Raw genomic sequence first — 14,078 nt, forward strand, 5'->3', positions numbered from 1 at the left:
TTGCTAGTAGAAGGCGTCGGAGTCTCTAAATTTTCTAAGGCGTCGTATGATCTTTACAAACCATTTTTGTGAAATTGATTGTAGTATGCTGTTAATCGCTTTCTGTTGTACTTGAAGAAAGAGTCTTTGAATTTCCTAGAGAATGATGAATTGCTTGCGAGAACGATTTTGTTAGAAAAATTCTCACGAGCTGTCGATTTATCGTATTCCCTTCTTTTTTATAGTTTTCTATAGGTCTCTCCATCTTATGTTGAGTTGCAGGGGCATTGGAGGCAAATACTTGGACCTCTGGTGTTGGATGGCTGCTGTGATTTCCTGGAGAGCCGCTGTTTTAAGGGCTGGGTACCTGCATAGAGAATGAGAATGTTTTGAGGAAACTTTTTCCGTGGTTTTCTGAGTTTTTAACTACATTATCGTCAGAAATCTTTTCGTGTTCTAATGATGTTATTAATGGTTCTATTCGGCACTGTAATTTGCCGTTTCCCTTTCTAGTATTGCAGGATTACTAGTATATTTACGTCATTTGACTTAACTTTAACTAACTTGTTTTGGAACCCCATTCCTCTCCCTCCCCCCGTCCTCTAGATACATCAGATATTATTCTTCAGTATTCAAGCTTATCACCTGTGATCTCCTTTCTTTTTCCCACCCCTTCCTTTTTTCCCTCACCATATTCTGGAAGCGTAACCTAATCGTTTCACTAGCTAATAATATTCATCGTAATTAATTTCTTATTATATTCTAGGCCGACAATTTTTTAAGTGTTGCTGTTGCGGTGTACTCACTTTAATTGCAACATTTTCAATAAAACTTAAGAATAGCGTAATACTCCTTATCCATTACTGTTTACCTAAAGCAGTGGTTTCCAAACTTTATGTTACTACGCCCCCCTTTTAAAAAAATCTGATCTTGGCGCCTCCCCCCCCTTTATTTCATAAAATAATACAGACACATTTTTAAATGGTAAAAAATGAAAAAAAAAAAAAAAAAACGTAATTGACAGAATAATAACAAGGTTTTACTATATATATTCATTTTTAAATTATTTTGTTTTTAATGCGATGGATGTGCTTGTTTATTAGCACAAAATTTATCGAATCTAGGTGTCATTGAGGAGAGTGCTACTCGTAGCTCTTTTTCTACTATTAAACGGGCTCGATATTTGGATTTCATTGCAACCAATGCAGAAAATCCCGTTTCGCATAAATATGATGTTACGAATGGCAGCAATACTTGCATTGCTTTGCTTGACAAAGTATTATATTCTTCACTTCACTTCGATTCAACCAAAATTGAACTAGGGTTTCACTCTGAAATTTTTGTTTCAATGAAGTATCGCATGATAATTCTTTAAATTTTTCCTTTTCAATAGTTGTCAATCCAAATTCATCATCTTGTTCATCGACAAATGGATTCTGTATCCACGCGAACTTTGTAAAATCAAAATCTTCGAAATTATGTGAAAAGTGCATTAGTAAACCATCCAAGTGTTCAGTAAATAGATGTGTTTGCTTCAATATTAACTCTGGCGCAGAAATCATTTAAAAGTGGAAACATGTCGAACTTGGTTTTTTGTAAATTTGATTTCCACAGCTCCAATTTTTTTATGAATGTTTTCAGTTTGTCTTTTTGAATCAGTGAATGCATTTGTGGTCCTTGCATTGATTTATTCAAAATACTCAATTTTCCAAAAATTTCAACCAAATAGGCAAGTTTAACAATAAAGTTATCATTCCTAAATAAATTTGCCTCTTCATTATGATTTTCATCAAGAAAAATTGCAATCTCTTCTTTGAGTTCAAACACCCTTTGAATCACTTTTGCACGAGATAGCCAGCGCACTTCACAATAATATAGAAGTGAGGTGTAATTAGCTTCCATATCTTCACACAGCTTTGCAAACAACCTAACTTTTAAAGGACTGTTTTTTATGTAGTTTATAACTTTCATAACTTTTGTAAAAATGTTGTTAAGTTCCTCGCTCATATTTTTTGACACAAGAGCTGCTCTGTGAAGCATACAGTGCGTCCAGATAACTTCGGGTGCTTTCTTTTTAACTAATGCTGGAAGACCTGCCTTCTGTCCTGACATTGACTGTGCTCCGTCAGTACAGAGTCCAATGCAGTTATTCCACTTTATGTCGTTCTCATCAAAAAAGTGTCAATTATATTAAAAATTTCATTGGATGTGGCCTTTCCAGGATTGGGGTTGCAAAATAATATATCTTCCATTATATTAGTTTCTGCAACATATCGAACATATGCAATTAAATGAGCATCTTTAGCTACATCAGTTGCCTCATCTACTTGTATGGCGAATTTCGAAGTACGCAGTCAGTCGAGAAACTAACTGATCTTCAGATATATCATCGATTCTTCTGCCAACTGTATTATCAGCAACCGGTATTTGTCGCAACTGTTTCGCCGAACATTATTTTAACCATATCAATAGCTGCTGGCAAAACTAGAGTTTCTCCTATTGTGTGTGGTTTTTTACATTTCGCGATTCTGTAAGAAACTTGGTACGACGCTAGAATTGCATTTGATGGAACATAAACTATTTTTTTGAACGTTTGCTTTTGTTCATTAAACTCATCTACTTTTCTTTGAAAAAATTTTATGGGCTTACCAGCGTATTCGGAATGAATAGTTTTAAGGTGCCGTTTTAATTTGCCTGGTCTCATACTATCTGCAGCGAAAACTTTCGTACAAAATAAAAACATTTTGGTTTTTCCAAGCCATCTTAATAACACTTGTGAATCCTAATGATAAATAGGATGAATCGTATTTTCTTGTCTTGGGAGTTCTACCTCCTTGTTCCTGTTGCTTGTATTCCCACTACCTTTACTTGTATCAGCATCAGTATCTTCATTATTAGTGGATTTTCTCTTGTAACCAGTCAGAAATTTATCCATTCGTCTAAAAATATTAGAATTAACTTTATATTCTTAAAAAATAAACTTCTAAATTACTAACGATTATTATCAGTAAGTAATCACGCCAAAAACAATAAAAAACACAATTGTACACCGCTGAAACTGTATTTTCAACCATGCAACTAATGCTATACTCTGCAATCTACCTATATATGCCATACATAGTACGCACTAAATTAGTTAGAGTGAGATAGGTGGCGGTAAATGCTTTAAAAAGTAGGTTATAAAATTTAATGTTATGTTATAAAGGTTTATTTATATGTATATATTTTTTTATTTATATATGTTATGTTATGAAAATTACATTTCTGTTAATCTTTTCGCGCCTCCTTTTGCACTAGTCCACTCCTCCCAGTTTGGAAATCGCTGATCTAAAGTGTAAAGTGTGTTGAGGGTCTAACGGCACCATGGGTTTCCCCATCTCCGCGTAGGCTACATTATCTTGTGTTACAGTACGATGTAAAGGCCAGAGATTTAAAAGTGTATGGATATCGTTGGTTGTAGTGTCGTGTACGGTTGTTCATCTGGCCATTTAGCCGCTGGACCCCTGCTGAGGCCAAACGTTGCCCACACTAAGCAGACCAGGTACTCCAATATTTTTAAATAAGTACTCTGGCTGGTCCTGCCACCTAATTTCCTGAGATTTCAGTGGCTAGGGCCTTAAATAAAAAGGGTGGGGGAAGCGCCAGAGGTTGGGTCAGGCCAAAGGAGTTTTAAGTTATATAGTGTGGAATTAAGAATTTTAGGTGTAGGGCTAGGATAATTTTGACATGAGATGAATGCCAGTTGGAAAGCTGGTGGGGGGCGACTTAAGGCTGAGGGATGGGAGACATGTATAGGGTCGATAGAGTAGATGATCCCAAAATCAGTGAGGCAGGCCCGTGCCCCACCAGAAGGAAAGAGGGGAAGGAGACAAGGGAACCGTCACCTACCCCCCGCTAGGGGAAAGGGGGGGAGAGACAGGGCCGTGCAAGGGAGCACGGGTTCAGTATCGCCACATGACTTGGACAGCAACGCTGCTTGAATTCATAGTTGGTAGAGTCCAGTCCGAGAAGGTCAAATTCGAGTAGGGTCAATTCTGGGACAGACAGGTCTTGTCCAGGTAGTGAAGTCATTTCAGTAGTGAAGTCATATTTGGTAGAGTCAATCCTACAGGGTCAAATCTGGGTAGAGTCAATCCTGGGATAGACAAGTCCCGTCCAGGTAGTGGAGTCATTTCAGTGGTGAGTCAATTTGGTGGGAGGCGAAACCGGAGCGGCAGTCATGGTAGATGGGGGTGATGTCGAGGCTGCATTGTAAAGGCACGATTCATATGCAGATTGAAAGTCTTCACGGGGATTGCAGTGCGCTGAAGCAAGTAGTGGTCTTGACACCTGGCTGGTTATACTGTATCATTGTCTGGTTGAGTCTGATTCTGAGGTTGTGGCAGGGTTTTTCGCCTCGTGAAGAGGCCCTGAGCAAAGTTAGAAAAGGCTGTATAGGTGTGGTGGTCTTCCAGATGTTGCTCCTGGTCTCTCGGGATGAAATCGATTTGTGTGATGAGAAAAGATCTAAGGTCATCATATAGTAGGCAGTCATGCATCAAGTGGTTCCAGGTCTCCTGGGCATCACAGGTGCAAAAGGAGCTGTCGGAGAGTCCAAGAAGGTTCAGTTTGCTGTGAAAGGCACCATGCCCTGTTAGAAGGTATGTGGTTAGAATGCTTGGGGAGAATCAGGATAGTGATTTAGAATATACTTTGCATATGTCCGGTATAAATTTGCTGGTGATTGCCCCTTTGGTGGATTTAGACCATCTAGCTTTCCAGGTCTGTTGTAAGTAGGTTGGCTTTTTTCCCCGGAATTGTCTACCAATGAAATTGGTAGACTTTTCTTTGCTGAGCTGATACAGCATCACCACATGGACCACCTCAAGGTTCAGGGACAGTACATCGTCGAGGACCTATAGAGCGTGCGTGCTGGAGGTTCAGCATGCTCTGGTTATCGTAAGAAGAATTGGCCGCTGAATGATGTCCAGCTTTCTTCGTCCTACCACGGTGGAGACTTTGGTGAACCTCATGCCAGAAGCGTAGGTGATGGCCGGTATGAATAAGGCTTTATAAAGCAATGCTACGGTGCGCTTTTATTAGACAAACAGCAAACTTTTTGTTTAAAGTGTAAGGTGTATTTTGTGTCAAACGGCACCAGGGGTTCCCCCCCATCTCCGCGTTGTTTTTATTGTGCGTGTACCAGTTCATTGGGAAGGCCAGAGATTTAAAAGTATATGGGTAATGTAAAGTACAGTGTCGTGTACCGTTGTTCCTCTATTGTTGAACAACGTTGTTCCATTGTTCTTTTTTGGCCGCTGGGCCCCTACTGGGGCCCAACGTTGCCCACACCTCGCCCCGTGGAGGCAGACCAGGTACCCAGTAGTCTTAGATATTTACTCTGGCAGGTCCTGCCACCTTCTTTCTGAGATTTTAGTGGCCAGGACCTAAGAAAAAAAAAAATTCATGTATATGCGTACATATATACATTCGAGAACGATAGGACATATGAGGGAATATCGCTAGGTTTTAGATGGTTCGAATTTTGGGCGAGCAGTAATTTGGAAGTGTTAAAATTTTGACGTGTAGGGCATACGCTTACGTACAGTGGGGGGAATGAAGAGTGGGGGAGAAAGGCAGACGTATGGGGCCAATAGGGAAGGCGACCCCAGGTTTCTTTGGGCGCATGCCCCACCAGAGAAGGTCGGGATGGCAAGGAGGGGAGGAGACAGGGAGACCATTCCCCCCCTGCCAGGGACAGTGGGTTTAAAGATGCAGGAGGCCAGGGTGTCCTCTTCAGATCGCCATATGGCGTTAGGCAGCTAGTTTGCGCTTTAGTTCTTCACTCCAGTGTCATTAATTTCAAGTTGGGTCGCTCCTGGGGACAAGCCCAGTTTTCAATTTTTCTTGAAAAACAAGGACGGAAGGTTACTCTATCTTGTACATAGTGGTTTATGGTGGTGCTCAGTCAGTCGCGATGTATGACAAATAACACTTTTCTCCTAGCGAAGAGGCCCTGCGCATACTGGGAAAGTGCTCTGTATTCCTCCTCGGTGTCAATGAAGTGGAATTCCAATCCTTTTGGGAGGTATTGTATCTTCGTTATGAGGATACATCTGAGGTCTTCGTATTGTGGACAGTCATAAATCAAGTGGTTCCAGTTTTCGACCCCCCCACATGTGAAATTGGGGTCATCAGTGAGGCTGAAACAGAAAGCTTTTCATTGAAGGGTCCGTGTCCAACTGTTTGTTTAATGAGAACTGTCACTTGAGTGGCTTTATTTTCCTATTCTTCTTACCCTTCAGTTTTATATAATTTTAAATTTATTTGTTTTCTGCGCCTTTTGTTTGCTGAAAGTCTTCTCATGTTTACTTACTTTATGTTGCCTGCTCCCCAGATGACTGCTCTCCTTAAACCACTCCTTTAAAGAAACTTCTTTTTATGCATGTTGCTGCTAGATCCGTAATTCTAATTTTTTTTACCTGTTCGCTTATTCTCTAAGAGGCTGTACCTAGTTGCCCTAATAACTTTTTAAAGTGGTTATAGAAAACTCTTTTTTATGTTCCTATTTTAACGTTTAAACTCACCACTTCCATTCTTTGTGTGACCTTTAGGTTCATTTAATATAAATCTTACAATATAATAATAGTTTCTACTGATCATTATATGTAAAACAATAATTTGTAAGGCCAGATGTATTAGTTTCAACAGACCTTTCTAAAGGTATACTCTGTCGTTTCTATAGGTAGGCTACTAATCAGTACCGTATCTGGTGTTACTATAGAAGCAAGTGGCTGTTAAGAGGCGCTTTTGAGTTACCATGGTGACCAGCTGCAGTAGTAGCTAAAAATGCTTGTCTAATGTAGTTACTATGTTAATATGGATTATCCAAAAAAACTCGCTGCGCACTCATAAAGAATACCTAAAATACTAATATGAATGCGTTTTTGTTATGCTCTGGGATGTCAAAACAGAATTGTAAACTACAAAGTACATGGATATGTAATACTCAACAAACTGAGTTTAGTCCAACCTCTTTTTTTCCTATTTATTTTCGGTTATAGCGTATAGTTAAGTGAAAAAGAACATTTAACTTGACAGTCGAGGAAGTAAAACTACTGAACATTAAAACTGTATACACTAGGGAAGTGTGCAAGAACAATAGAAAATGAAATTAATATACTCTTACGATAAAAAGGAAGAAGAAATATTATAAAATTGCCACTGCGGTAAGAATTCTGGTGGTGACAACAGGTTGCAGCATTTTAACTGGCATATAGTAAATACAAAGCTAGTGGAAGTAATAAGCCAGAATTCTTAGCTTCACTTCATTAGAGTTTGCCCTTCATTAGACTGGAAATTTTCCGAAATCGAAAGGTAATGCAGTTTGTTTCTTATTTTGCGTTCCATAATATAATTGCTTCACTTCAGATGATAATTAAAATGGCGTACATTACCTGACACGACCTTTGAGTTTAGAAATTTGTGAATATAATCTCTTTTGCAATAGATAACATGATATTATCGCCTCTGTGCGGTGCTAAAAAGTTGCCCCTTCTTCTAATATTAATATGCGATGCGTGAAATGCATATTAAAAAGTGTTCCATTGTGTCATCCTACCATTGACCGTTGCAGGCAGTCTTGCATTCAAACAATACCTAATAATTAGTGCTTGCAAGTCATTAAGAAAGTATCCGTGCAAAGCCTAATAATTAAGAAAATGTTCACTTATTAATTCGCGATTTCATCGCTATGTATCCGGGACTTTTGATCACCAGGGAGAAGGAGCTAATGTCTCCCCGAACTTCAAAGGATAATTATCATCTCTAGCGTTCGTGAACGCCATTTTCTGAAAGTAACTTCGGTCCCTTGGTAGCAGCTGTTACGCCTAACACTTGAGTCACTTATGAAATTTGCAGGTCAGTTGATGTCGGGTTGGCGGTTGCGGACGAAGACGCTGCTTTGCTCATGACAAAAGGACGAGCCTCCACGACGACCGTAAAGTCCATTGATGAGAGAACGGCTGCGCGAGCGTTCGCTCCAGTGATGACGACAGTAAATGGGAGCTCTAAAGGCACAGGGAATAAGTACAGAGGATACTTTTCAATCAGAATGCTGGGGGTAAGAATTGAAATCCCACTGCGTCTGGGTTATAGCGATAAGTTCAAGTAGAAAATAGGAGCTTTCTTTTACTTTCCGGCACTACTTGAACGGCAAAGTCCTTACAACAGAGACTTGAAATAAATGGCTTTGAGTCTGAAATTACTTTACCTATTGGAGTTCAACGCCCTCTTGAAATGTAGTGATGTGTTTGTTTGGCATTTAAGTTATCCTTTTGGTATTCTTGATATCCTTTGATGAAATATGACCATTAATGCTCTACTATAAAAGAATGAAGAACCCTTCAAGGCTCCTTCAGTTTCTGTTTCCTCCGGTTATTTCTCCAGATTTGAAAGATTTACGTTTACGACATCGTCAAATACAAAACTGATCTTTTGTGAAGTAATAAATTCAAATAGCATATCCTCAGAAACCATCATAATCAAATATAATTATCAGTGTAATATTAGTCATTTTAAAGTAAATTTTATTGCACTTGAAATTAATTGATCTAACTAAGCACCTGTTCAAAAATTATCTTTTGATAACTGGTAAATGCTGCAGTGAAATATGCAAAAGACGTTTCCCGCTGTGAATCAGCGGAATGCGTATTGACCGATGCTGTTATTTTTAATTGCCCTTCATAATTGATCATTAGACATTTGAAGTATTAAACCTCGAATAACGGTTCTCTCTAATTACTGGAGTAACTTTTTAAGAAAAGAAGACATCTCGTATTTATGGAAAAACATGATGTTCTCTCTCGCCTCCGGAAAATTCTAGCACAAGGAATATGCAGGATGGCTGGCTCAACTGTTACGATTAGCTCCTTCGAGACTTAACCTCAAGAAACTCTTTGGAACTGTTGTGCACATCGGAATCAGAGACGGCACTTATCATTGGGTAGCAGGTTTATGACTACTTCATAGACTATATATATTTCTGTGTTATCTGTATTTCTTCTATTAATTACTGCTAAATTATCTATTAATTACTGCTTTTGCTATTCCCTGCATCACAAACTATAATATGTGATAATGAAAAAATAGATATTAATACATGATACATTATTAGATCAACACGATTTATTTTATGTAAATCTCTGTGATGTATTCATAAACATAGATGGGAAACATCCTTTATCATTTATGATTATGATAAACATTCCTGGCCGTACTGAGCTTTAATTGTGGTAGAATATTTGTCTGGTTTAAAGTTTACGTTCGTAAAGTACTTGACCATAGTCTTTCAATGCGTACTGTAGTTAATGATTGTCCCTTCACCCGATGATTGCACCATAACTTCTTCTTTGTGTGTCTCTCTTTGTTTTTTTCTTAATTAAGGCAGTAATAAAAATATTCTTATTCATATATTTCATTATATACTTAGATATTATCAGAGACGGGGGATCTTGTGAGTTGTGGGTGTGCCGCTTAGCCAGAACAACGTTCGACATTAAAGAAATATTCATAGTTCATGGAAATAAATTTCACCGCTTCAACTGTGAGATCAGTTAGTGCGAAACTAACTGGTCCATTACTGTGGCAGCCATTACTAGTTGCTATGGTAACGAAGGACGCGAAAGACAGACTACAGAAACTCTGGGCCGATGATCCCCCATTACACTGTGTGTATAAAACGTCTAAAAAGGGACTGGACTCTGTGCAAGCTAGCGATTTTATTAAAATCTATAAATTAAGTATGAATTTGATTATGCGAGATTTTTCCTTTTTTAATTTTTTTTTCTATTTGTTCAAATGAGTGGCAACGTGGACGGTAATCTTTTCTTTTGCAGATTGTAGCTCCGTCACCTTGATAGTTCTGTTGTCTCTTCTTGAAATTCAGAGAGATGAAATATATTGAGACTAGAATATCAGTTATATATAAAGAGATACATCGAATCAGTATGTGTTCGGAGATATAATCGATCTTTGAGATCGGTTATGTCTTTGAACATTTTCAATTCGATTGATTCTAATTCATGTCGGCAAATTGGTTGGATAGTAATTATATATGTGCTTATGCCCTATTCACATAACTCCAGGGCAGTCTTCGTTTGAAATTCCATGCATAGAATTTTATTTTGTGTGTGTGTGTGTGTGTGTGTGTGTGTGTGTGTGTGTGTGTGTGTGTGTGTGTGTGTGTGTGTGTGTGTGGCCTGAGTTGCTGATGTACCATAAAAATTAACCAGCTCAGGAAGAATAAATTACTCAGTTGTACTTGTATCCGATAGTTTTAACAGGGTGTGCGTAGGTTTGATATCCAATTCACCGGTATCATAAAGGAAAGTGAAAATGCATTAACAAATAGTTGCATTATCTATTTCCATTTTGCGTTTTAATTTCTGGTTTGATCGTCTATCTTCCTCCTGTCTTCATTTGTTTGCCTTTTTTTTAAATCTTTTTTCTGTGTTCTTTGTAATAGAAGAAGAAGATATTTAAGAAATAAAAGCAGTAAACATGACATTACCATTCATGTTTTTCCTGTGCCTTTTAGTGAGATAAATGTGGCTGCAAACTGCCGAAACCAAGTTGTCCTATGGGGGAGAGAAAAAGAAGACGCTAGAAATAATGTGATGAAAAAAGAAAAAGAAAAACAGTAGATTTGTCTTCGTGCTTCGTTTGTCGTGAACAGACGCGATCATTCGCTGTCGTCTCCGTTCCTTTTTGCAGCATCCTCTGCGTCGATGTGCGGTGAAATCTGGCCACGATTTTCTGATCAAACTTTCATGAGCTTCACATCATCTGCAGATCTTGGTTCACGTGTCTGTCCAAGAGCCCTCGACGTCGAGTGGGACTGCCGTTTGCAGCTCTGCGCTTCCTTCCCGCGCTCCTAGGGGTGTCCACGTGCCTTTGCTAGATACGCGTGTTCACTAGCGGGCTGATCGGTCTTTGGCCGTGAGCTAGCTATTTCAGACCTTCATTTGCTGGTGGCTGCAGTGGCAAGAGCAGCACGGATCTTTCGCGCGCGGCTTCAGAACACGTGTATAGTAGTAAGTGTTGTGTCACGCCCACCGTGTTTTGGTTCTCTGTTCACGGACTAGTGATGTTCGGGGCTCAGCTACAAGTGTTTGGTGTAGTACTGGAATGGGTCCCCATATTTAGGAGCTGGCAAACAGGTGTGTTAGGAGCTTGCAGTTCGTCGCCTGCCAGCCGCTAATGCTCAGCGGCAACAGCCAGTGCTGTTTACGCAGTAGTGATGTTGTTACTGCAAAAATATGAAGAATGCCGTTGATCCCTGAATGGTCGTGGTGTTCACTAATTGTTCGCTATGTACTTCCTTTATGGCATGGTCAGGCAATGGACGATTGGGGATACTTTTGACCCTCGCAGAAAGGTAAGTAGAAATTCGAGTTATTTCCTGCACTTCACTGCATACTTGGCATGATAACCTCTGCCATTATAATGAGGACGAGTCAGTTTTAAAAATTCGTGTTTCAAATGAGATGCGCGATTAAAATTTCTGAATTCTGCATGTAAATTCATTGTTGAAAATATATTTTCTAGTATTTGTGTAGATACGATATATGATGAGAGAGAGAGAGAGAGAGAGCGCGCTCGTAGTTCTGTCTCGCTGTTTTTATATCTCCTGGTGTTTCATGAGATTTTCCATTTCTCTCCAACATATGTTCACGAAAATAGGAGAAATAAAACAACATTACATTTGTGTTTATAGCAGACGTTCATGTTTTTATTGTCATACATCTCATTTGTTTTATTTTTCTAATTGTAAATGTTTAAAAATTTAGTTACAAACTGATTCGATGTCACAGTTATGTTAATCAGGCAGCTAAGAGATATTCATCGATGAAACAATAGACGGACTAGAAGTTAGTGGGAACCAGAAAATAGAAATACGTTCTGGGTTAGACAGTCTGTCAGCTGGGGCTGCCAACAATCTTTCTCACTTCAAACTCAGTAAGGAATTGTGTTGGCATTCCTCGTAATCGACCGATGTTCATAGCACTGTCAGTGTATTATGAAAAGAGTTTGGTGGGAAATTCCCATTTCAGATTGTCAGTTCTGCTCCATCAAAAGATGGACTTGATTCATAACAGACTTCGACTTATATTTTAAAATGCGATGCTAATTATTCTGGGTAACGCACTGTTTATTTCATACAGTGTTGATGATTTATTCAGATGTGGAAGTTATATTCCAGTGCGCAGCATGACGTCGAATGAATAATTCATTGCCGAAATAGTGTATGATTATGTTCTTTTAAATTTCTTTTTCCTGACTGCTTTAGCTGTAATCATTTTGTATTTTTTTTAAACTTCTGTCCTGGAAAAACGTTACTCTTTAAACTGCATGTTATTTAATTTATATTAATTTTAATAATATTATTTTTTACTCTCTTGTACGCTGTTCTCTAGAACTTTCAAATTACGTTAATAAAGTTACTGGCTGGAATCTATTAAATTCGAGAGTACTTTTTACGAAGGAGATAAATAAAATAAGTGTTTCGCGACTAAGCTTGCAGTCTCACGGCAACTTGCTTAAATGTTTAGAAACAGTCGAGATGGAGAAACAGTTCGGAGTCTTTTAGCTTTAAGATTTTGTATGAAAACTAATATTTGTCTTCAGTTAAAATGCTTTTACCTTTTTGCAGGGAAAAGGAAAAACTAGCATTTCTTACTTTAGTAAAGGTATAATCTTTACTACAAGTTACCCTACTGTTAAACGATAAAGAAATTAAATTTCAAAATGGGGTGTTTTATTTTTTCCTCTTTTCTGTATTCATCTCTGAAAAGACGGCAGTCGCGCGAAATAGATGTAAAACTGTTGTAATATTCTTATAAAGAAAAGCAAAATAATTTTTTTTTTCAGATGTGGTTATTTGTTCGTAATGCAGTTTCAATTAACTGGTGATAAAAGTTCAAATAACTTGAGAAAATCAGGCAAGAATAGAAATTTTCTATTTTTTGTTCAGAAGTACAATCTTTTTATGTTTAGCTCGAGAAAAAAAAGAAAAGAAAAAAAGGTTTTACTCATGTTCAAATCTATAATCGTTGTAATAATCACAAACGATCTTATATTCGTCAACACCTTAAATCACGATAAGTTCCCAAAAACCATGAATACGTTTGCGTTAGATTGGCTGCGTCTTTCAGCATAATTAGCAAAATATTTGCACTGCCGACTTTTTCCAACGTAAATCGCGAAAATAATACACAGGTCCCTATCAAAAGAAGATGATCAAGAAAGTAGCTAGCCACAATGATATAAGAATAGTATGTGATCACACTGTGAAACTCAATAACTAAAATGACTTCAAAATATAGAAGTTTATACTGTCTTGTAAATGTGGAATAGCATTCATAAAAATTCTAATGATGACATGATTAACCACTATTAATGGTTAATGACGTCATTTTAGACTCCGGGATGATCTCCTTGCCTTTTGACTTCTTTGGTGGGAGAGATCATAGAGTCTATCGTTAAGGGTACAGCACAGGACCTAAGAGTGGAAGCCTGAAATAAGGTTCGTGTAAGAAAGATCTTGCCAGATTGGTCTGGTTAACTGCTCTCACGTGGTAAAACATTTGTGTTTTACCACGTTGGCATTACAGTGAAGATACTTAGGTGTGTTGGGGGCTAGTTTAAGGGCTGGAGGCAGTGGGTAGTCATAAATGGGCATTATTCAGAGTGGATTAGCTTAGCAAGTGAAGTCATCCCATGGAATCAGTGCTAGGTCCTTTTTTGATTTAATCTTCCTTAATAAATGATATTGATGGGAGAGAAGCTGTCAAAGTTTGCTGCTTATCTGCAAGTTTGAAAGACGGTCAATAACTAGAACTAGGTATAAGCGTTAAACCTATTCTTTTTTTTTTTTTTTTTCTTCAAAACGAATAGGTTTAACGCTTTTAAATGTAGGGTCTCGCACCTGGTGAACAGAATTTAAGGAGTGATTTAGAGATTAAGGGAGAGGAGGACTCAAATATGGTTCAGAACGATTTAGAGATTACGATAGTATTTTGACTTGGAGCCAACATTTCTTTTGTGTACATCCGAACAGA

The 14,078-nt window shown here is 38.2% G+C and overlaps 1 protein-coding gene across 7 annotated transcripts in view; it reads left to right on the forward strand.

Annotated features, from left to right (window-relative positions):
• The window catches only part of LOC150084231 (peripheral plasma membrane protein CASK-like), a 1,403,586-nt gene that overhangs the window by 776,933 nt on the left and 612,575 nt on the right, over window positions 1-14,078 (forward strand). The window contains exon 1 of one of the 7 annotated variants that reach the window (XM_090375954.1): window positions 11,058-11,395. The exons of the other annotated variants lie outside the window; for them this stretch is intronic. Coding sequence (XP_090232080.1) covers window positions 11,330-11,395 — 66 coding nt within the window. The 5' untranslated portion in view covers window positions 11,058-11,329. Of the gene's footprint in view, window positions 1-11,057; window positions 11,396-14,078 lie in introns of those variants that run through there. 7 annotated transcript variants of the gene reach the window in all.

The sequence above is a fragment of the Mastigoproctus giganteus genome, chromosome 6 (genome assembly GCF_048544385.1).
Source record: "Mastigoproctus giganteus isolate SK-2022 chromosome 6, ASM4854438v1, whole genome shotgun sequence".
NCBI classification, from domain to species: domain Eukaryota; kingdom Metazoa; phylum Arthropoda; class Arachnida; order Uropygi; family Thelyphonidae; genus Mastigoproctus; species Mastigoproctus giganteus.